Source organism: Xiphophorus couchianus, chromosome 15 (genome assembly GCF_001444195.1).
Source record: "Xiphophorus couchianus chromosome 15, X_couchianus-1.0, whole genome shotgun sequence".
In the NCBI taxonomy this organism is placed as follows: Eukaryota; Metazoa; Chordata; class Actinopteri; order Cyprinodontiformes; family Poeciliidae; genus Xiphophorus; species Xiphophorus couchianus.
This window is the reverse complement of record NC_040242.1, coordinates 10,224,287-10,245,845: the sequence shown is the minus strand read 5'-3', so window position 1 is coordinate 10,245,845 and position 21,559 is coordinate 10,224,287. Positions and strand designations below refer to the sequence as shown.

General features: G+C 37.2%; 3 protein-coding genes across 4 annotated transcripts; 2 read left to right on the top strand and 1 right to left on the bottom strand.

Annotated features, from left to right (window-relative positions):
* Positions 1 to 3,889: 3,889 nt before the first annotated feature.
* Positions 3,890 to 8,144, top strand: LOC114158868 (F-box only protein 30-like). Its single transcript, XM_028040764.1, has 3 exons — positions 3,890 to 4,027; positions 5,936 to 7,186; positions 7,350 to 8,144. Exons 2-3 carry the CDS (start codon positions 5,975 to 5,977, stop codon positions 7,554 to 7,556), a joined length of 1,419 nt encoding a protein of 472 aa, XP_027896565.1. The 5' UTR covers positions 3,890 to 4,027; positions 5,936 to 5,974; the 3' UTR covers positions 7,557 to 8,144.
* A 383-nt stretch (positions 8,145 to 8,527) lies between these two features.
* Positions 8,528 to 13,965, top strand: LOC114158867 (F-box only protein 30-like). The gene is made up of 3 exons (XM_028040763.1): positions 8,528 to 8,693; positions 11,058 to 13,119; positions 13,224 to 13,965. The coding sequence occupies exons 2-3, from the start codon at positions 11,101 to 11,103 to the stop codon at positions 13,416 to 13,418; spliced, it is 2,214 nt and encodes a 737-aa protein (XP_027896564.1). The 5' UTR covers positions 8,528 to 8,693; positions 11,058 to 11,100; the 3' UTR covers positions 13,419 to 13,965.
* A 1,837-nt stretch (positions 13,966 to 15,802) lies between these two features.
* On the bottom strand, positions 15,803 to 19,976 carry LOC114158302 (hydroperoxide isomerase ALOXE3-like). 2 transcript variants are annotated; one of them, XM_028039664.1, is made up of 15 exons: positions 19,845 to 19,976; positions 19,470 to 19,630; positions 19,080 to 19,284; positions 18,894 to 18,975; positions 18,715 to 18,828; positions 18,518 to 18,618; positions 18,233 to 18,405; positions 17,834 to 17,977; positions 17,436 to 17,639; positions 17,257 to 17,343; positions 17,004 to 17,170; positions 16,820 to 16,941; positions 16,652 to 16,752; positions 16,108 to 16,278; positions 15,803 to 16,026 (listed from the first exon to the last, which is right to left on the bottom strand). In XM_028039664.1, the coding sequence occupies exons 2-15, from the start codon at positions 19,614 to 19,616 to the stop codon at positions 15,847 to 15,849; spliced, it is 1,998 nt and encodes a 665-aa protein (XP_027895465.1). In that variant the 5' UTR covers positions 19,617 to 19,630; positions 19,845 to 19,976; the 3' UTR covers positions 15,803 to 15,846. The 2 variants fall into 2 exon arrangements, with proteins under 2 accessions (XP_027895465.1, XP_027895466.1); XM_028039665.1 differs by having other exon boundaries at positions 19,850 to 19,957.
* Positions 19,977 to 21,559: the final 1,583 nt, after the last annotated feature.

Here is a 21,559-nt window from a genome sequence, read left to right as displayed (position 1 = left end):
TCATCCAACTCGAAACGTGTTAAGGAGAACCCTCTCCAGTCCTTTCCCCACCACCCCACTCCCAAGTTCTCTTTCCCCCCCACCCCCTTTCCAGAGCTGTCTTTGAGTCTTTATCTTTAGGATATAACTTAATTAGTTTTACTTGAAGCATTTCCAGCAATAATAATTACCCAATCAGAAGAATCGGCACTCTTTATGGTGCTACTTTAAGCAGTCTAAATCTGACTTTCACAGACGGGCTGCTTAATTACAATGCTGTACTATTCAATAAAGTGAATTCAGATTCTTGAAATCAAAAGACAACATGAAATGTTAGGAGTTGCTCCATCCATTTGGATCCCAAGCAACAACCAACAAATCAAAACTCTTTGCTTCATTTTTACTAAGTTTACATTTCATGGATGACCAAAAGTGCCAAAATTCCATAGATACTTACACAACAAATTAGTACTCAAGTTCATGAGTAACTGTTGAAAATGATATAAAAAAATATGAACAAAAATTGTGCAAACGTAAAGTGCCAGTTTATTTAAAAGCACAATTTGCAATAATTGTGCTTTTAACCAAGATTAAGACTATTTAATCTCAGTTAATTACTCTTAATCTTCAATTGATTATCCATCAAACTAAGTAAGTAGTGTTAACATTACTCCAGTCAATGTGGTCTAAAGTGGATTTGATGTTATTTACCCAGTCAGGAGTTAGTCTGTTTAATGAGCCAGTCTTTTTCACTGCCGCACAGACGTTGTAAATATCAATGTAGTTATTTTGATTTCTTATTTTTTTATTGGGGTTACCCTTAAATTAACAGATCAAGTAAGGGATAAAAGTACAGAATATATTTACAGAAATGTATGAAGTAACGTTTTTTGGTCATATCAACAGACATTTCCTATATGGAGAAAATAGCTACGTGCATCACTCTGGTGTGAATTGGCACATTCTCCCACACAACGTGTAGTAAAAATCTTTAATGTGTTGACACTCCAGCATTAAGCGCTCTGATAATCAGTTCTGTCTATAGATTTTCAACTCCAAATAAGTCCAGTGATTAATTACGCCATTTTAGCAGTTTTACTTCTTATTTCTCTCAAATCAATTAAGAGTGTCCTTGGCCATGCGTTTGGGACAATTGTCTTGCCAAGCTTGTTTCATCAGATTTTTATCAAGATTGTCATGGTATATTTTTTTGCTTTCCTTCATTCAAATGAACCTTGCCTGTACTTTAAGCCGCACCACACCCCACACCATGATGGTCCCACCTGCAAACTTTACTTTTGGCATGGAGATTCTGGGGTGATGTGTGGATCTCTTCTTCCTTCCAGGTGACATTTTAGTGTTCCCACTTTGACCTCATCTATATTCTCCCAACATTTCACTGGCTTGTCCAAATCTTCTAAGCAAACTTTAATCAAGCTAAAATATGGCTTTTCTATAGACTCTATAGCAATAGAGTCTTGAGCAGTGAGTATAGACACAACCAGTGAAATTCCTCAGTTCCTTCTCATGTGACATTTAGCATCTGCTTGAGAGTCATAGATGTTGATGAGAACTTCTCTGTTCATCTTAAATGTGAGTTGTATTTGATATAACAGATCATGTGAAGCAACCTTGGTTTGCAATGGCATTCTCCTATATCTATAAATCTTAGTAAGCTTTGCAAGAAACATTTTTTTACTGAAAAACATTCAAATATGAGATACTGTTAAAACAGTCGACTCCAAAGTAGCAAATGAGTTGGTAAATAGTTTAACTTTCCCCTCCTTGGGGACACAAACCCGATACATGAAGGGCTGTGTCGTGACTCACACCAGGCGGTATAAATCACAAATAAACTTAAGAAGTCTGTGTGACACTGTTGCCCAAGGCTTTTTGAGTGATCATCTGTTACAGAACCTGAATAAAAGTGACATGTATGAGAAGGAAAGACTGTTTGGATGCTGTAGACACTCTTCAGGCCAAAGGGCTATGGCTAAGCTTGGTCTATTCTCATAATGGAGTGTGCGTGGGTTGACTGCAAGGCAAATGACTTAAGCACTATAGGCCTATATAATCATCATCATGATGAATTATTGGTAGTGGACATACTTATTAGCCTTAAAGAAATTTTATGAACTAGATGTATTATTCAGTATGTTTGTTATTTATTTTGCAAGTTTACTTACGAATATAACAGAGAATTTGATTGTTTTAAAGACATTGTTTTTCTTCTTACAACTATTTCTATGACTTATGTCAAGAAACTCACTCAGAAACTGTATTTGTGTTTCTAAATAAACTGCAAGGTTTGAGACAGTGTAGCTGCATTAACAAAACCATAAAAGGTTTTAAGTGTCATGATTTATTGAGGTTGAAGTGGACCCACATGCACAAGCACAAGAAGATACTGGTTTAAACTGTTTTGCAGCTGTCAGTCTGCTCATTATATTGTTTGGAGCTGTGTATCTCTGCATCTTCACTTGTGCTTATGATATCCGAATTACCCTGAGAAGAAGTTTGCTGAATATTTAATGTCTGGTGAAAATACTGTCAAACTGGGTTTTTGACATAGACATTTTAAGTAAACAAAACGCAAATAAGTTAATGTGAAAATGAACACTGAACTGTGATCAATAAAATATGAATCACAAAGTTACAAGCTGCGAAAAACATAGCATTTGTGTAAATTAACCATGTTCTAGCCACAAGTTCAAAGCCTTGCAGACATGAAAACCAGTATGATAAACATTTTTTTACTTTCAAATTCAAATATTCCAAAACGTACTGAGCTGAGTATTTCCAAACCAGATGATATTTCTCTTCGGGCCTCACTACTTTTTATTTTATGATATATATTCATGTATTTTGCTGACTTGGCAAAAGTCATTTGAGATTCTGGCTGCATTGCTTTTGGCATATTAGATAATATATTTTAGTAGAATAATTATTCTAATGTTTATGTATAACACCTTTTAGATGTGACATAATGGCAATCATAGTGGTCCCACACGATGGTTTTGTTTCAATTCTTGATAACAAGTGTGGTCATCAGTGCCGTTGATGTGCCCATGAGTCAACTCCTCCTGCTCCTGGGGGTTTTATGTTGTGTAGGTGACCCCAGACTTGAAATGTGGCATCTCCCACTGTCAACATTAATGAGCAGGCGTCTGTTCAAACCTTTGTCCTCAAGAGAGAAAATAAATCACGTGCTACACTGCCATCTCCTGTTGCAACCAGGCTATTACATGTTAGATTCATAATCCGTGTTGGGCAGTTCAGAGGTTTTTTATTGACTTTTGCATTAACAAAAAAATTCCCTGTACCTTCATGCCATTTCTTACCATTTAACTAAAAATACTAACAAAGCTTCTATGAGTTAATTATACTTGTTTTTTCCCCCACATATGTAAATAACTTAAAAAATAAATGATAAAGAAAATTGTAGCTATTATGTAAGCCCATTTTCTCCACTCTGATAAAAACAACTAAACTTGTCTGTCTCATAATTATTCTTACAATTATGATCATTACGCATTGATTTGGAAGCAGACACCGAAAAACGTTCAGAGCAGGGTTACTTGACAAAGTAACCCTATATATATATATATATATATGTGTGTGTGTGTGTGTATGTATGTATGTATGTATGTATGTATGTATGTATAGATAGATAGATAGATAGATAGATAGATTACATTATATATTATATTATATTATATTATTAGTAAATTATATTATTATATATTACAGATTGAATGAAATAAATATATATAATGACAAAAATAAAAGAAAGTTAACATAAGATTCTGGAATAATAAATTCGATGCTACGTTATCCAAGTTTCTTTTCACCGTCGAGTAATATCTCAGGCATTGCAACAGTTACACTGTTCAATAAAGTTTCCGACAGGAAAAAAAAAAGTGGTGGCGATTGTGGCTAGGCTAGCTAAACATGTTTCCAGAGGCAACTATGCTAACACACGGGTTTACCCCATATATGTAGACACAAACAAGTCGTATCATGCATTTTCCAGTGAACATGACTTGAGGTAAGGAAAACCAGCAGTGCTTACATTTTTTTTTGCAAAAAAAACGGCCTTTGTTTTGGAATGCTTAACTTCCGCCCGAGCTAGTTGTTTTTAGCACACAATAGCATAGCTCAATTTCTTGAACAAAAAAAAAGAATTGTTGTTGCACAAATATCTATATCAAAAGTATTTTATTGCTGAAGAAGTTATTGAAGAGGTGATGTTGCAGTGTACTTTTTGTGTTGACATATGCAGCCGGGTAATCTTAAATTCTCCATTTACATGATTCTACACACTTGCAGAAATACAAATCCTTGTAGAAATATATTGTTTCAGACTGAAGTCAACCGAGTTCCTCAGCCTCCCATTAAAAAAATTATTTTAATTATTTGAATTGGACACTAGTTATGTACACTTAAACTTCAAAATTATTGATATATGCAAACTGAAAAATCTAAAACTCTCATATATCTCTTATCTAAATGAGTTCAATCAATGAGTTAAAAAAAACTGAAAAAACTAAAATTCATATATTACTAAGTGTTTTTGACTTCTGAAATATCACTGACTACTGGTCACAATTTTGTGATTTTAATTGTGATTTATCAGTTTTCTTTATATGCTAAACACTGTATGTTTTCATTGGTATCTTTGTTGATGTGCTCCAAGTTTGAGGTTGGATGGCTTCCTTGCCATCAGTCTATTCTTTGGCGCCCTCTAGGGTCTCTATCAGATTCAACTACTGGGCCACTCCAAATGGGGTAATACTACTATCAGTTTAAACAAACATGTTAGTAAGATATAAAAAGTTTGCCTTAAACCTAAATATACCTATGGTATAAGTAGTTAGAGCCCAACTGTATAAATTAAAACTCTGAAACTTAAGACATGTTGGTGCGCAGTGACAGATTCCACCATAGTCGGATGTACAAATCCAAAATCCAATATAGAAGCTATGTTTTAATTTTGACCATAACTAATTATGGTCAAAACATTAAAAAATGTTATGCTTACTACTGATTACCTTTGTGCTGACTAACATATGGTAGTTTGCTATGATGAACACTGTCAATATCGTCGAAGTCAGTTCATCTAGATAAGAGACGCACACTTTCTTACAAATTGCGACTGCCGATTGGTCAGTTGCTGACAAATACCCTGAAATGATTGGGGGAGGATTGCTCCACGTCTGCATGCGGGGGGAGCCGGCTTCATGTTAATCGTTTCCTGGAAGTGATAATACGCATAGTTCAAATCCTCTTGTGGGATTTTTTTTTTCTTTTTTTACTCAGTATATAATAATTTATTTTTATTTTGTGTCTTTTGATGAAAATGCTGCAACAACTACATATAAGTAATGTTAAATCAGATGAAAAATAAATTAAATTAATATTTTCTGGGGGTGCTATGACTTTTCCTGGGGGAGCTATAGCACCCTTACGCCGCTACTACGTAGGTTTCTTTCTGTTAAACACCCTAGATAAGGTGCCACCCATATAACATTTTGGTAATCTATTTTGTTAGACCAAATTTTCACTGAGAGTAGCTGATAGTTGGACCCTGTTTTGTTTTATGTATTTCTTTTATTTGGCACAACCTAACTGCCCCTTTCTCCTCCACAGTTTGTGCAAACCTTTTAAGTTTTTTGTTAAGAAAAAAACTCTATATTTCTACATTTACAGAGACTCTGTTTATTGTGGTTGTTGGGTTATTCTACCCTCAATAGTGGAGGGATGTAACACTGCGCAACAGAGATTTAAGCTGTGACACAGCAAACACCATTAGCCATGTAATATCTTGTGGTTGTGGTTAAAAAGTAACATTTTAATTGTTTTGCATTTGTTGCCTAAGAGTTGATTTATTTAACTATCTTCAATGCATTTCTATCTTTGTGTGTCTTCATATTAAACATTTTATTTATTTTCACAGAGGCACCCGACGAACCATTCCACCCCCTTAATTCTGAAGATGGAGAACCATATTCACTGTATCTCCTGTGTTAACCGGAGGTGCATGGCACAGTCTGAACCAGGAGTTTCTTGTGAGATTATCACATGCCCTTTAATGTGTGGGGCTATGTTTCATTCCTGCAAAGGTAATGAGCACCAACTTTTGTGCCCACTTATGAAGGTTCCATGTCTTAATAGCAACTATGGCTGCCCAGCTATTCTGATCCGTAACAAAATCCCTGCACACATGGATGTTTGTCCGGCTGGGGTTGTCTCCTGCCCAGAGAGATGGAACTTGCACCCAACAGAAATCTTGGATTTGAAACCTGGTAGGAAATTAGGAAGTATCTTGGATGAGATAAGGAGCCATAAAGACCTTGCACTTGCTCTGGAGGACCGTCAGGCACTCCTTGAGACCATAGAGGAGATGGGGATGGAAAGCTTAACTTACAAAGATTCTGTTATTGAAGAAGCGATTCTGTTAGCTTTAGGATTGTCTGCTTCTGAGGCATCAACTGTGTCTTCCTCACTTCAATTGCAGTCTGCTCCAAAAGGATCCACAACAGAGGAAGTTGTTAGTGGAATCAAAGATTTAAAAAAAAGAGATATAAAGGAGAACTGTTCTAGTCTGAGCTGTTTGAATGAAAGTGGTGCTCCTGAAAATATTGGTGTATTAAGTAAAAATTTAACCAATGGATCATTTATGGAAACAGAAGCCATTAATATTTCAAAAGAACCTGTGACCCTTCAAATAATATCACACACTTATCCCCCCATATGCGGTCAGTCATTTCGCCGCGACCAATATCCTTCCCATTATCTAAATATCCATTGTGACTTTCACCCCAACTTTCGTGACCGCATAGAGTCCCACTGTCCTCTGGCATTGTATGGATGTAGGTTTTCCCAGCAGAGGCTGTGGCCATCCACCCACATGGCCAAGGTGATTTATCATAAGCACCTTAAGTCGTTTATAATCCTGCCTTCTATCAATGCGGAACCTGCAAAGGACTCCCAGTCAGACCGGTTTAGTGGGCTCCCCATTGAGATACTGTGGCACATAGCTAGATTCCTGGACAGTTTTAGCCTCTGCCAGCTGTCCTTGGTGTCGAGGACTATGAGGCAAGTGTGTGCCAGTCTCCTCCCTTCAAGGGGGATAGTAGAGCTGCAGTGGGAGCGAGGACATTTTCCTGGTCATCCTCACACTATGAGATGGCAGGTCAAAAGTAAAGTGAGTAAAAAAAACAATAACTTGTGTATCTGTGTGTTTTAAACAATCACTGTTATATAACATGCACCATGGAATTAATTGTGGATGTACCTCTAACAGCTGCAAATTTGTTTTTTTTTTATTTTTGTGTATTAGTAAACTCACTTATCTTTTACTGTTGCAGGTGTGGAAATTCAGCCCTGCCTTCAGTCCTGTGTACTCGTGGCATTTTGTTGATGTTCCCAGCATGTCGGATCACATGAAGAAGTGTCCTTTTTTCAACAGAGCTGAGCTGAAGACTGAGCCAGTACCCCTTACCGCAATGTGCACCGAACAAGACAGACTCTCAATCCTGCATTGTTATCAAACCCTGCGTAGCCTCATTGCTTGATCAAGCAAAGCTGATCTTCATGAGATTCACTGTGGAATTATGGGAATGTTGCTAATAAAAATGTCCTTTCTTGCACTAAATCAAAATGGAACTTTTATTATTCAGAAACCCTTGCGCTAAAATGATGTACTAGTCAGGTTTGCAATTTTGAGTCAGAAGAGAGGAGTAGACATCATGGATTTGTGCTACAAATATAAGTTTTGCATGAATGGCAGCCTGGGGAAGCCCCTCCAACCCCACACTAATTTCTCATGGATTTTTCATGTAATGGCCATGGCCTTGATATGTAACTACACTTTTTAAGTGAGGTTTAGGTCTCGTCTATCAGATCTGAGTTTCTCTGTAGTCTGCTTTTTCTGGTGTTCTTCAGGGATCCATTTTGGGTGCGGTTTTTATCTACATCCCACCGTTATGGCATCAATTTCAAAATATATAAAAATTTTGATTTATAAACTAATAGTACTCAGACTGACGTTCAGCTGAAACTCTTCCATTCCTTTTCATGAAGCCCCACAGTTTGACTAAATGATTACTTACAGTATGAATGGACTTTTGTCAACTCATACATTAAAAGAATGTGGGATAGCATTTGATTCAAATTTGTTTAATTGTACAACACTTTTTTAAAATCTTGACCTTAAAGGCGTGATCTATGCTTTTACTACTTCATATCAACTGGTTTGTTGTGCAGCCTGCCTTTCACAAATGCAATTAGCCATATTCTGACACAAATAATGAACATTAATCTTATTTTTTTTTCCCTGTCTCCTATACTGTTTATTTCACTTAGAACATTTCCTCTTTGATTTTCTACTCATCTGATCTAGAACACTAGACTAAAGCAATTCATCTGTATAAACTACATTATTGTTTCTTTCAGCAGTATTGAAATGTGTTTTCCTTTTTCTCCCACTCGATTATATTGCAACGGCATAAACTTCACATTTTGTTAAATAAAGTTTTGAAGAGGGGTGAAAAAAAAAAAACGGTGGAGACGATGACTGACTGAGAGTGGCTAGCTATCTTTAGCAGTTTCTTCCCGGTGGCAACTACAGTTAACAGACAGGTTTAGACGCATTAATGTGGAAACAATCAAAGACGTCATAACACGCCTTTTCCTGTCAATACGACACACAGGTGAGAAACATCTGGAACCTCTAAAACATTATTTTACGAAAAGTTGTTTTTGTTGTGAACTGCTCAACTTCCGTCCGAGCTAGCTGTTTTTAGCCAACATTAGCAACACTCACTCCGAGCTTTAGCTAGCCTTCTATTGTTATCTTTAGAAGTTGATATTGTAGAAAAATGACAGACGACAACAGGAGAGTTTTTATTAGGTTGATGGATAAAAATATGTAGATTACCGAAACAAAATGTTGCTGTAAACTTTGCTACAGAGCTGTTAGTTGCAACTGAACTTTTCCTGTTGACATGAAGTAGCTCCAATCTGTTATTGTCTCAGTTGTTATAAGTAAATTCGCTTTAAAAATGCTTTATTTACTCGATAGCCATCCTAAGATAAGATAAGATACGATTTTTGATAACTGTTAGAATACTTAATTTATAAAAGCTTTATTTAAATGTATGGTAATACTTTGGAATGTCCTCAAGAAATAGACAAGCTTTTAATTTTCTCTAGATAGCTGAGCAGTTATTGCTTTAAATTTAACATTTTCCCGTCTTCTGCTTTTCATATGTTTTAATGAAAATTGATGCATTTATAACATCACTCTGTGATCACAAGTTGTTTTTCAAGCCCTTACTAACTTTGCTACTTAAAAGTTTTTAGTTGTTGCAATGTCAGATTTATAGAAAATTAATTTGCAGCTTTAAAGTAAAGCAATGTACAACAACAGATTTATGATCAAACTGCAGTTTTAGGACAACTTGCAGATTGAAAGGCTCCAATCCAATCTCAGTTATTTTGGCCAAAATAGAAATTGCAATGCTAAGAATCTTTGAGACAGGAATTTCCTTTATTGTGCTTATTTTTTGCTGTTTGTCTTTTGGTCAGTAGCATAGTTTTTTTGATTGGATTCTAAATTAAAATGCAATTTTGATTAACTGCACAGCACTGCCTTTAAATTTCAAAGGACTTCTTTAATTTAGATCTTTTTGAACCTTTGTCTACTTTTAGCTAAATTTATTTTTTGTTTTGCACATGCACTTGGTTGCTTGGCTTAGCTTGGGTTGAACAGGCATATTCTTGATAAAAATTTAATTTTATGTAAACTGACTGAAACTCTTGAAAAGGGATTTAAACCCCTTTTGTTGTACAGCCTGAGGTGCAGAGGCATTCTTCTTTCTTAATTTTTGTTGCTTGTTTATGTTTTCAGTCTTGCACATAAAATAAATGCTAATGTTCACATTTAAATGGCTCTTAACAAAATCACCTAAAAAATTCTCACCAAAAATCCCATTGCATAGACGAAGTTCCTGAAACCTAAACATTGATCTCTTGCTACAGTGATTTGAAACAATGAGGCATGGATGAGTAGAGTCAGTAGCAGTGACATCTGCTGGTTGCTATTGTAATAGCAGTCGTACAAGCCTGAAACAAATCACTAAAACGCAGTTTGTCTACTTAATACCAGTACATCTAAAACAATGTAAATATTATAGAAATGTCATGTTTTTGGTCCTTCATTTCAACAATTGAAACTCATATATTCATTACAGGCAGAATTACATATTTTAACCCTTTATTTCTAGCCATTTTTATGATTGACTTGTGAATGAAAATCCAAACTTTGGTTGCTCAGACATTTCTCAGAATATTACAGAAGAGCAATAAAAATAAACCAAATTGTCAGCCTTTTGAAAAGAGAGTTTATTTGAATACACTCAATACTTGATTGGGCTTCCTTTTGCATGAATTATTGCATCAAAGCAGCTTAATATGGAGGCAATCATCCTGTGGATTTGTTCAGCTGTAATGAAAGCCCTGTAGCTGGTGCGCCTTTTCTTACTACACTTTTTCCTTCTATTGCAATTTCTATGAATAGGCTTGGATGTAGCATTCTGTAAACAACCAACTTTGTTAGCAATGACCTATTGAGGACTACTCTCCTTGTGGAACATGTACATGACATCTACCAAGTCAAAATGGATTGAGTAAACCATTTTATACAGATATGCTTTTGTTGTAACTTGTAATACTATAACTTTCAGAGATGCTATATTTTGGGTTTTCATTAAGCTACTACATTAAGCTACTACATAATCATCAAAATTATACAGATTTATATATGATTAGTATAGGAGTGTGTAATGAATCTATACTTATGTAAATAATCGTTACACACTGTGTATGTATACTGATATTTATATACAGTAGATTCAGTACACTATTTTCTGATAGCAGCTGAATAGTGTTTGTCATTCCCTGTATTTTTGTAGCATTTTTGTCTTTGTGTATCTTTAAAACCCATTGACATAATGTAAATACATAATTTAAGTAATTTGTACCTGACTCTTATTTCTCATGATATTCTCCTACAGAGGGGCCCATATAAACCACTCCACCACCTCAGTGGCTCTTAAAATGGAGCACCACCATGTTCACTGTATCTCCTGTGTTAACCAAAGGTGCATGGTCAAACCTGAACCAGGAGTTTCTTGTGATCTAATCGCATGTCCATTGGTGTGTGGGGCTGTGTTTCACTCCTGCAAAGTTGATGAGCACCAACTTTTGTGCCCACTTACGAGGATTCCATGCCTTAATAGCGGCTACGGCTGCCCAGCCATGCTGATCCGTAACCAGATGTCTGCACACCTGGATGTTTGTCCAGCAGGAGCTGTCTCCTGCACAATGGAGTGGAACAGGTGGCCTGTTAGCTGCTTGAACTACACCTCTTACGAGAGCCTAATTAGTCTGTTGGAAGAGATGGAGCAGCTGGACATGGCGCTTGCACTTCAGGACCAACAAACACTCCTTGATTCAATGAAGATGATTGCCAAGACTCCATCTCCACAAGAAGATCCACTCACTAGAAAGGAGATTAAAGCGAAACATTTAGCTTTACAGTCGTCTGCTCCTGAAATCTCAACCTCGCAATTATCCTCCTCGCATCAATCCCAGTCAGCCCCCAAAGCTTCAGCAAAGGAGAAAATTCTCAGTGGGATTAATGGATTGAAAGAGGAACAGCTCAGTAAGCTGTATGAGGCCACAGTTGAGACTGCAAGAAGCTTAGCTGCTGCTCTAGACTTTGTTAGCAATGCCAGCTGTGGGGAAAGTAGCTCAGTAGGTGAAAATGTAGGAGATGTCTTGTTACAAAGCAGTTTGGACAATAATAGAAGCATTCAGAATGGACTGGAAGACATAACCCCTCAACATGCTGATGGTTTGCACAACAGTAACATAAATTGGAACAGTTCTAGTCTGAACCGCTTAGATGAAAATGGAGCTTTTGAAGGAATCGGTATGCAGAACAAAACCACAGCCAATGGACCATTGGTGGAGGCAACAAATGGTGATACTTCACAAGAACCTGCGACTCCACAAATGATATCCCCAGTGCATGTGAGCCAGGGTGTGGCACAGTGGGCTGACCATGTAGTTCTGGACAATAAAGGACTAGTTCTTTCAGGAAATCTTGGACCTGAGAGGATGCTGCCCCTGAACCTCTTCTATAAGGGCCAGGTTCAATATCCTCTAACTAATGGACAATTAGGTGCTAAACCAGACAAGTCACCATATAGGCTCCAGGTAGAAATGGAAGACAAAGGAGTTGATACTTCAGACTTGGAGCATGATGATGATCCTATGGGTCTTGGGGAGATTGATGCGATCCCACCAGCTCTACTCTTCTGTTTGGAAGAGTCCAGGGAGTGTAGAAGGATTTCTGATACAGTCTACATTGATGGTTACCGTGTTGACCTTGGCACGCAGACTTTCACATTTCCTACAGCAGTCTTGGTGACTAATACAAGAGTGGGTGACATGGCCTCTGTTTCAGCCTGTGACCATGCAGCACCACAGCTCGCCTACCCCAGCCCTCTTCGCACCCTTCGCCTTGGCCAGGTCCTCGAAGCTCTGGATTCGGAGGCGGTCCCATATAATCGTTACCTCCCACCTAACCCCCAACACCAGCACACCTTTCCTTTCTTATGTGGTCAGTCATTCAGGCGGGACCAGTTTTCGTCACATTTCAGAAACATCCACGGGGAGATTCACGCTTGGCTCAGTGGCTGGATAGAGCAACGGTGCCCTCTTGCATATTATGGCTGTACATTTTCCCAGCGGAGATTTTACCCATCTACCCGAGGAGCAAAGGTGGTTCACGATAGGCATCTTAAGGCATTTGGGGTTCAGCCCTGCACCAGACTGCAACTGCCAACAGACTCCCAGTCAGACCGGTTTAGTGGGCTCCCTATTGAGATACTGTGGCACATAGCTGGATTCCTGGATAGTTTTAGCCTGTGCCAGCTGTCCCTGGTGTCAAGGACAATGAGGGAAGTGTGTGCCAGTCTCCTCCAGACCAGGGGCATTGTAGAGCTACAGTGGGAGCGAACAGATTGTTCTAGTGGGCTCCATAATGTGTCATGGCAGGTCAAAAATAAGGTGAGTTCAGAACTTATATATCATTGTTCAATGAGTGTGAATACTTTTGCGAAACAAAAAACGAAATCTTCTTATGATCATTCAAATATATTTTACTGTTGCAGGTGTGGAGATTCAGCACTGCTTTCACTCCTGTATCCTCGTGGGGTTTTACTGAGGTTCCCAGCATGTCGGTTCACCTTAAGAAGTGTCCTTTCAATGTAGTAGAGCAGAAGACAGAACCGATACCTCTTCCTGCCATGTGTACCGCACGAGATGGACTGTCACTCCGCCGCGTCCTACGTCATGTCAACACTTGACCAAACCAGGCTGAGCTGCATGAGATTCACTGTAGCTTTATGTGAATGTGGCTAATGAAGTAAAATGGATTCCGATTAGTTTTGATTATAAATAAACCTTAATGGGAAAATATGATTTCAGATCTGTTAATGATTTGTATGTGGAATGAGAAAGTTAGCATTCACAATTGCTTTGCATGGATTTGTGCTGAAAGTGCACCTTTATTCTGCTAAGAAAACATTTTTTGACAAAGATAATTGTGCACAATAGATTTATATTCTCCTGAAGATTAAATATTATTCTGCCTTTTTACTTGTAGCTATGGAAAACAATATGATAAAACTCCATTATTTCTGAATATTATAAACCTTGCCGGCACTTTATATTTTAATTCCTTCCAAACTGAACAGTGTACCTTGTCTGAAGAGCTTCTGATCGCTACTAAGGGTCAAGTTCAGTGTGTATGTTATGTTTAGTTTTATTTGAAGTTTGGATCACAGTTTGACATCACAGAGTGACTAATGTACCTGATTGCTGCAGTTTAATAAAGTGTTTACTGACTTTTTATTTTTCTCTAAGGCGTCTTTTAATAGTTCATTTCCATATTTATGTAAGATGTTTGGATAGAAAGCAAGTCTTGCCAAATCCAGGAAACCTAATCCAAATTTAGACTGAAATTACCCTTACATAGCTGAGTAATATTACAATAACATATTGTAATATATACTTACTCAGTTTAACAGTTTCATTGTGCAACAACTGTTTCAAGGGCAGAATAAACTGTCAAACCCCATCAGTGGTGAGAGAATGGGAATGGGTTAAAAGTGACAACTGTTACAAATTTCACTTTATGTGATTTCTGCCCATACAAGCATTAAAACGTGAATAGGCGACTGGAATTCGGCCATTATGAAATCTGGCTTCACTATTACTGGATATAGCTCACAAGCAAAATAGCATTTTAAAAGTTTTTTCTGGGTTTTTGTGCTAACTTAGAATTGATTCATTTGAAGCTTGCATAAATACATGGGTCAAACATGGACTGAATTATTTATCAAGTTTGCTATTGAGTTTTTACATTTTCAAAGAAAAATAAAGGTTGCATTTATATCTATAAAGATTGCACCAAGGGTGCTGTTCATTCAAGAACTCCTACTATATTGTTTCTGCCTTTTAGACTTTTTAGTGTCCAAATTAAATTGTACATATGTAGACTAAAGTTTAGACTGAGTGCGGAAGAATTTACCAGCACTCATTAACAAGGATTACCTTCAAACTGATTTTGTATTTTTGGCCATTCCATTATTCCACTCCCACCTTTACATAGCTTTCTTAGAAACAAACATTTAATATAACTGGGAGCCAATGAAAGTATTGAAATATGTTTCACCTTCTAATTAGCAATGCCGGTGTATTTGAGCTTATAATGATCAGTCTGCCTATTTAAAGGGTGACAAGTAGTCACTGCAGTGTTGTGACATGGTGTGTACGGTACTTTACAGACATTGACAGGAAGCAAAGAAGAGAGTCATCCTTGCAGATTAGAAAGGCAATTACAGACAAGCATGTTGAAGGTAAAGGCTATTAGACCATCTTCCGCTTGTTGCTCATATTCAAAAGGTCCATGGCAATGTAGCCAACCTCCCTGGGATAATACTAATGGTAACCAAAAAACTCAGAACCTCCAAAGAAAGTAAAGGTGAACTCCAAGATCAAAGTACAAAGTCAGATCACATTAGTCACCGTTTCAGCCTAAGTGGACTTTATAGGAGACTACCAGAGGAAAGTAAAATAAAAAGACTGGAATTTGCCACAATGCATATTAAAACTACAAAGCTTCTGGGAGAATGTCCTTCAGACATGAGAAATCAGGAGCTTTTTGGCAAGTTGCATCAGCTTTGTGTTCAGACACAAAATGAAGCATACAAAAACAGTTAATACTGCAATACATGGAAGAGGGTCCGTTATGTTCTGGGGCTGTTGTGTTACATCTGGGACAGGGCACCTTGAATCTGTGCAAGGTATGGTGAAGTCTCAAGATTAAAGCATTCTGGAGAAAGTGTCAAGAAGCTTCACAGGTCAACAATTTGTGTGCACAAATCCTGAATGTACCTTCTAATTAATGCAATTTTTCCTAAATAAAATCCCAGTGTTTAACACTTGGCACATTTAGTTGTAATGTACAAACTATTAAATGACTCAAGTCATTCACCTCATCTATTCTGAATAGACCTAGATGCTTTTTGCCCTTGCTAGAAATTTAACAGCCAATTAAATTTTTGTTTGAACAGCTGTTTGACACCCTACAATGTCAATATACTGCACAGCAAAGATAATACTTTTCAATAAGCATTGTAGAGCCCTGTGTCCAGGGGAATTGTACATTCAAGACTGAACGCAAAGCTTTTCACACATGCCTTTATTTTTTTTAAACATAATGAACAATCTCTAAATGGTCACACTGTTTTCTACTACATCAGGGTTCAGATATGTGTAGGGTATTTCCAGTTGAGAATTTCTTGCTGCAATTTCTTCCCTCATGTAGTACAAGTCAACTTGCAAGGCCTTGATAATCTCCTTCGGGCGAGGCTCGTCAAAGTGCTCCTCTGGAAATTCACCCAGGAGAACCTGCATGTGCCAGACATTTGAGATTTGAAAACTGAACTTTTAAAAAAATAAATATAAATAAGTCTGTCTTGATTTTCTTACCACATCAGTGTACTTTTCTGAAAGAATCCTAGCAGCTGACATAATCTTCACCGAGTCTTCAACATCTGGGAGAGTCTCCAGAACAGTCTGCATGCTGGACTGCCCCTTTGTGGCTGGAGGAGGTTTGCACAGCAGGAGGGAGCCATTGGGTACCCAGGAGTTGTAGTCATACTAGAATAAAATGTACAAGAAAATCTAGGGTGTTGGAATCTTATTCAAATATTGCCCCAGACATTTGCCAAATTTAATTAGAGCTTACAGTTAACGCTTCAAAAATGTTAACATAAAACCAAATTAAATACATTTTAATAAAGATTTACTACTGAAGACTGTCCATGCTTTTGCATAGGATGCGGACACGATACTGGGTGGGGGGGGAGGGAAATCCTGCAATCATTGCTCCATTGTGTAAGGTGATCAGCCTGTGGCTCTCCTGAGGTATTCCACTGATTTGATTTACTTAATCACATTTAAGCAACATCAAGGCTATGAAAATTATGTTAAAATTTACAGTCAATTCAGAAAATGGCTAACATTTGCCCACCTGTCCATTGTTAACAGCAGCATGCTGTGCCGACACTCTGAAGATCACCATGGTGATGAACTTTGCCACTTCCTCAATGGTATTGAAGCATGATGGAAAACCTGTTGCAGAGTCACTGTCCATTATTCTGCAGCAGTAGCAGCATTTGAACTGAAAACTGATCTTTACCTGAATGTTTATTCTCCAAGAAGCCATGTGTGAATATCTCATTGATCCATTCCTGCAGCTCAATGTCTTTAATCACATCACTATCAGAAGAATAGTAGTACTCCACCATAGCCTTGGCAAAACTGGCAAGAAAAAAAAAATAAAGGACAATTGCATTCAACAATAAGCTGCCAAGTTTAATTACCCATTGAGGTAGTTCCACAGCTTCAACGCATCATCTCTGTAGTAAAAGTTTGGGATCAACTCCAGTCCTCTTTCAGTGATGTTTTCAGGCAGACAGAGGGAGCTGTAGGTCATTTGAGACAGATCTCGTCTCATAAGCTCCGTCAGCCCCTCCACTCCAAGTGAGCTCTGTTATAAAAATAAAATTCCATTGTTCTTAAATTAAAGCCAAAAGAGTTTCATGAAAGGCTTCACTAAAATTTTTCCAGTCATACCTCACTCAACGCTCCTCCAGGTGAAAGTAGCAGTTTGCGGACCAAGATGTTTACGTGTAGAGTGTAACGAAAGTGTGGGATCAGCAGCTGTATAGACAAGACAAACCAAAGATAAAATTGAAGGTCAAGTAGCCTAAAGAAAATATTGCTTGCACAAGCTTTACAATGTCAGCCAATACCTTATAAAGGGGATGAATGGTTGGGAGACAGCGGAATGTAGCAACAGTGAAGACTTCTGCTAGGTAGTGAGTGTGCATGAGATGATAGAGCGTCTGGTGTTGAATCAGGTCTGAACTCCTAAAAAACAGTTTGGCCAGAAGCCAATCTGTTTCAAGGTCACTTGGCAGAAAGATGGGGTTTTGCTCAGAGGGTTGTTGGTACAGCTGCATAGAATTGGGATAAAGAAAAAGTTCAAAAACATAAACTCAATTTGCCTAATATCCCCAATTAATGTCACTTTTGTACCGTTGGATCCCATTTTGTCTCAAATGAGCATTTTGTGTCATTTTCATATTCACATGCCAAGTGACTAATTAGGTTTATCAATGGGACATGAACATGTTTTTCAGTAAATTACCTGTATAGCAATAGGCAGCAGTTTTCCTTCAGGGTTCTTGTAAAACAAGCACAAACCAGCAGCAACATACAGAGGATTTCCATCTTTCTGTCTGGTTGGTATTCCATCCATTATCTTCTGGTCACATAGAAATATATTGCCTTCCTGTGTGGGGGAAACAAGTTGGATTCAGTACATTACAACCTCACCATTCTATTCTGAGAATATGAATAGAGAAAAAGTAGAACTGATATTTTAAATATTGTTCCTTAAAGACAAAACTGAAGTGCATCAGTATCATGTCCCCTTTAAAAGTCCAGATCTAAAGTAGTGGAAAAATACAAGTACATTTCTAGCTGAGCACCTAAAATATAAATAAAATCCTTCACCTCCATTAATCATCATTTCATATATGCTCACCTCCATTTCCTTTTCCAGAGTGGTTCCAGTTTCCAGAAAAGGCCTCACCATCTCATCAGTCACTGGAAAGTTTGGGGGAAGTTTGGAGCAGCATTTTATCACATTGGGGTTTGTTCCATTTAAAAACTGGAATCCAAAAAAGTCATCTTCCTTCCAGTGCTCTGAAACATACTCTGGAATAATAAAAGTTGGAAACCAAACAGCAAAATTCAGATTTTCTGAAACACTCCTGGGAAAAAAAAAAAGGCAACCAAATATTTAAACTAGTAAGAAGGCTTCAACCACCTGACATGTTTGTCTTTTTGTACTGGAAGATATTTTTTATGTCTTCAATTCGTTTCCATTTACCAGGTTCAGTCAGTCCCTCCATTTCCAGTCCAAGAGTTCTGAAGAATAGAGTACAAAGCAGAAGTCAGTGAACACATACCAACTTTAAGGTATTGGGAGCACGAATAAGGGGTAACCTGGAATAATTGACTCACATTATTTTGTGTGTGTGTTCCAATTCGGACATGGAGAAACGAACTTCTGCAAGAAGCTCAAATACATCTTTGAAGTGACTGACGTGCAGCAACCCATCATCAATGAATGCCCATCTAAAAATAAAAATTAAGTTTATTTGCTCAGATGCAATTCCAGAGAAACCTGACTGGAAACTTACTGGTAAGAGCTCTTTTTATACTCCAGTTCTTTTTTTCTGTGGTTAAGCAGCAGAGGATGTTGCTCTTCCATAAATGTTACTCCTTAGGCACACACACAAAAAAACTTACACTAGTGAAGATTAATATACCCAATAATCAGCCTGGTAAAACCTACAGGGTGTAATATTGTACTTTAACAGTCAGACCTTTTCCTCCTCTGAGCTCCACAAATTCCCCCCTGGAAATCCATCTATAACAAGGGAAAACAATTTCTTCATCCTCTGGAGTCGTCACTTCTATTTTGGAGCAGTACCACTCATCTTCTGGGAAGAGTAGAAAGGGATCCTTCTCAACCTTGACAAGCAGAAGTTTCCCCAGAGATGAACTAGTTTTGACTTTGTAAGCACGAGTCTGAAAGTTACCACACAAAATATGAACGTCAACATGCCGTCCTACATAGCCATATCAGAGTGATGAATGTTTAACAAGTGTATCCATGTTTGTTATGACAAAATTCTTGAGACTAAATACATTCAGTTTTACATTGTATGCCAACCTTATTGCTTTTTTTAATGTTTAAATATACAGCAGCTTGCCTTTCCAGCTATAAAGTCAATCCCCAAATTGTTCAACTCGGTGCGCGGACTCTGCCCTTCTGTCCCCAACAAGATGACGTAGATGTGATCCATTGTGCCTGCATGCTTCATGGCACCTGTCGTCACCTTGAGCTTGTATTCAGCCATAGTCTGAATACACACTGCAGCAGGAGAAAAATCAAGACATTTCAATTGGGGAAAACAAAAACAAGTCTCCTCTGTGAGAGAAAGAAATGGCCAAGCAGTCATTATTGCACACAAACGTTACAGCTGCAGATGTGATAGTTAACGGTCTTTAAGCTACAGCACACAAAAAGTTCATTTCAAATTCTCAACATAAGACTGATGTCAACAGTTAAATTGGCTTTCATTTACCTTACCAGTGACGGTATAACCAACTAACAAAGTTAGCAGACAGCTGGAACAAACTTCAAGGAATGAAAGAAGCCAGATCGCTGAACAGAAGCAGGTGGAGGTGATGCAGCTTAAAAAGAAGAAAATGGCAATCATGAAAGCTGAAACAGGTGTGCTGTTAATTAGTGGCAGTCAGTAGGTTACGGTAATTTAGAGCTTAAGGCAGAGTGAAGTGTGAAAGCAAAATAGGAAAGCATCGAACTTTAGAAAGATGGATATTTGGAAATGTTGATTGGGAAAAATATAAAATAATAAATGATGAAGAGATGCAAAAAGTTAATATAGATTTGGATGTTGATATGGTAAATTCTTCTATTTGTGAGGCCATTTTAGGGGCTGCTCGAGAAACAATCCAAAGGAAAAAAGGAATATATAAGAAGAAAATTGTTCCATGGTGGACGAAGGAATGTGATGGTGCAATTAAATATCGAAATAAAGCTTTTAGATTGTTAAAGAGAAATCAGAATTTTCAGAATTTTATTGAATATAAAAGGTCACAAGCTCTGGTTAAACGAACGGTGAAAAATGCAAAAAAGGTTTATTGGAGTAATTTTTGTGATTCTGTAGGTAGGGAAACAAAGATTTCAAAAGTCTGGGGAATGATAAAGAGAATGAATGGAATTAGAAGGGAATATGGATATCCAGTTTTGAAAGATGGAAATGATATTGCTGTGACTGAGGAGGAGAAAGCAAATATGTTAGTTAAAAAATTTGTTAAAGTTCATAGTTGTAATAATTTAAGCGCAGAAGAAAACCGCAGAAGAAATTGTACAATTAATGAAAATGTAAATTTATTAGAAGAAAATGTAAGAAATAATGATTTATTGAATAGTCCCTTTTCTTTATTTGAATTAAACAATGCCTTAGGAAAATCAAAAAATTCATCTCCAGGAAAAGATAATATTTCTTATATTATGGTTAATAAGCTTAGCAATTCATCTAAGAAGGTTTTATTGGAATTCTATAATAAGATATGGGAAGTGGGTATTTTACCTCTGGCATGGAAAGAAGCAATCATAGTTCCAATCTTAAAACCAGGTAAAGATCAGTCAAATCCAGCAAGTTACAGACCCATTGCTTTAACTTCTCATATTTGTAAAATAATGGAGAGAATGGTAAATGAAAGATTGAGCTATTTTGTTGAAAAGAGGGGATATTTATCAAAATGTCAAAGTGGATTTAGAAAAGGGAGAAGCACTATGGATCCTTTATTATGTTTAGAACATGAAATCAGAAAAGGGCAAGTTAACAAGGAGAGTGTAGTGGCTGTTTTCTTTGATATAGAGAAAGCTTATGATATGATGTGGAAAGATGGATTTTTAATTAAATTGAAAAAAATGGGAATTAATGGATCAATGTTTTATTGGATAAAAGATTTTTTACAAGATAGATCAATACAAGTAAGAATAGGACAACAATTGTCAGAAAAGGTTTTTGTTGAGAATGGTACACCTCAGGGAAGTATAGTGAGTCCCTTGTTTTTTCTATTATGATTAATGATATGTTTGACAATTTGGAAAGTGGAATGGGGTGTTCTTTATTTGCTGATGATGGAGCAATATGGAAGAGGGGGAAAAATTTAAAGTTTATTGTTAAAAAGATACAAGAAGCAATTAGTATTATAGAAGACTGGTCATTTAAATGGGGATTTAAAATTTCTATAGACAAAACAAAGA

What these genes read in the sequence shown, in the direction of transcription:
- LOC114158868 (XM_028040764.1), top strand. Translation starts at nt 5,975, where the DNA reads ATGGAGAACCATATTCACTGTATCTCCTGTGTTAACCGGAGGTGCATG. An exon ending in GATGGCAGGTCAAAAGTAAA is followed by an intron (nt 7,187 to 7,349) that starts GTGAGTAAAAAA and finishes TTACTGTTGCAG; the next exon opens with GTGTGGAAATTCAGCCCTGC.
- LOC114158867 (XM_028040763.1), top strand. Translation starts at nt 11,101, where the DNA reads ATGGAGCACCACCATGTTCACTGTATCTCCTGTGTTAACCAAAGGTGC. An exon ending in CATGGCAGGTCAAAAATAAG is followed by an intron (nt 13,120 to 13,223) that starts GTGAGTTCAGAA and finishes TTACTGTTGCAG; the next exon opens with GTGTGGAGATTCAGCACTGC.
- LOC114158302 (XM_028039664.1), bottom strand. Translation starts at nt 19,616, where the DNA reads ATGGCTGAATACAAGCTCAAGGTGACGACAGGTGCCATGAAGCATGCA. An exon ending in CAAAAAGACAAACATGTCAG is followed by an intron (nt 18,406 to 18,517) that starts GTGGTTGAAGCC and finishes TTATTATTCCAG; the next exon opens with AGTATGTTTCAGAGCACTGG. An exon ending in CTGCTGTTAACAATGGACAG is followed by an intron (nt 16,279 to 16,651) that starts GTGGGCAAATGT and finishes ATTTTATTCTAG; the next exon opens with TATGACTACAACTCCTGGGT.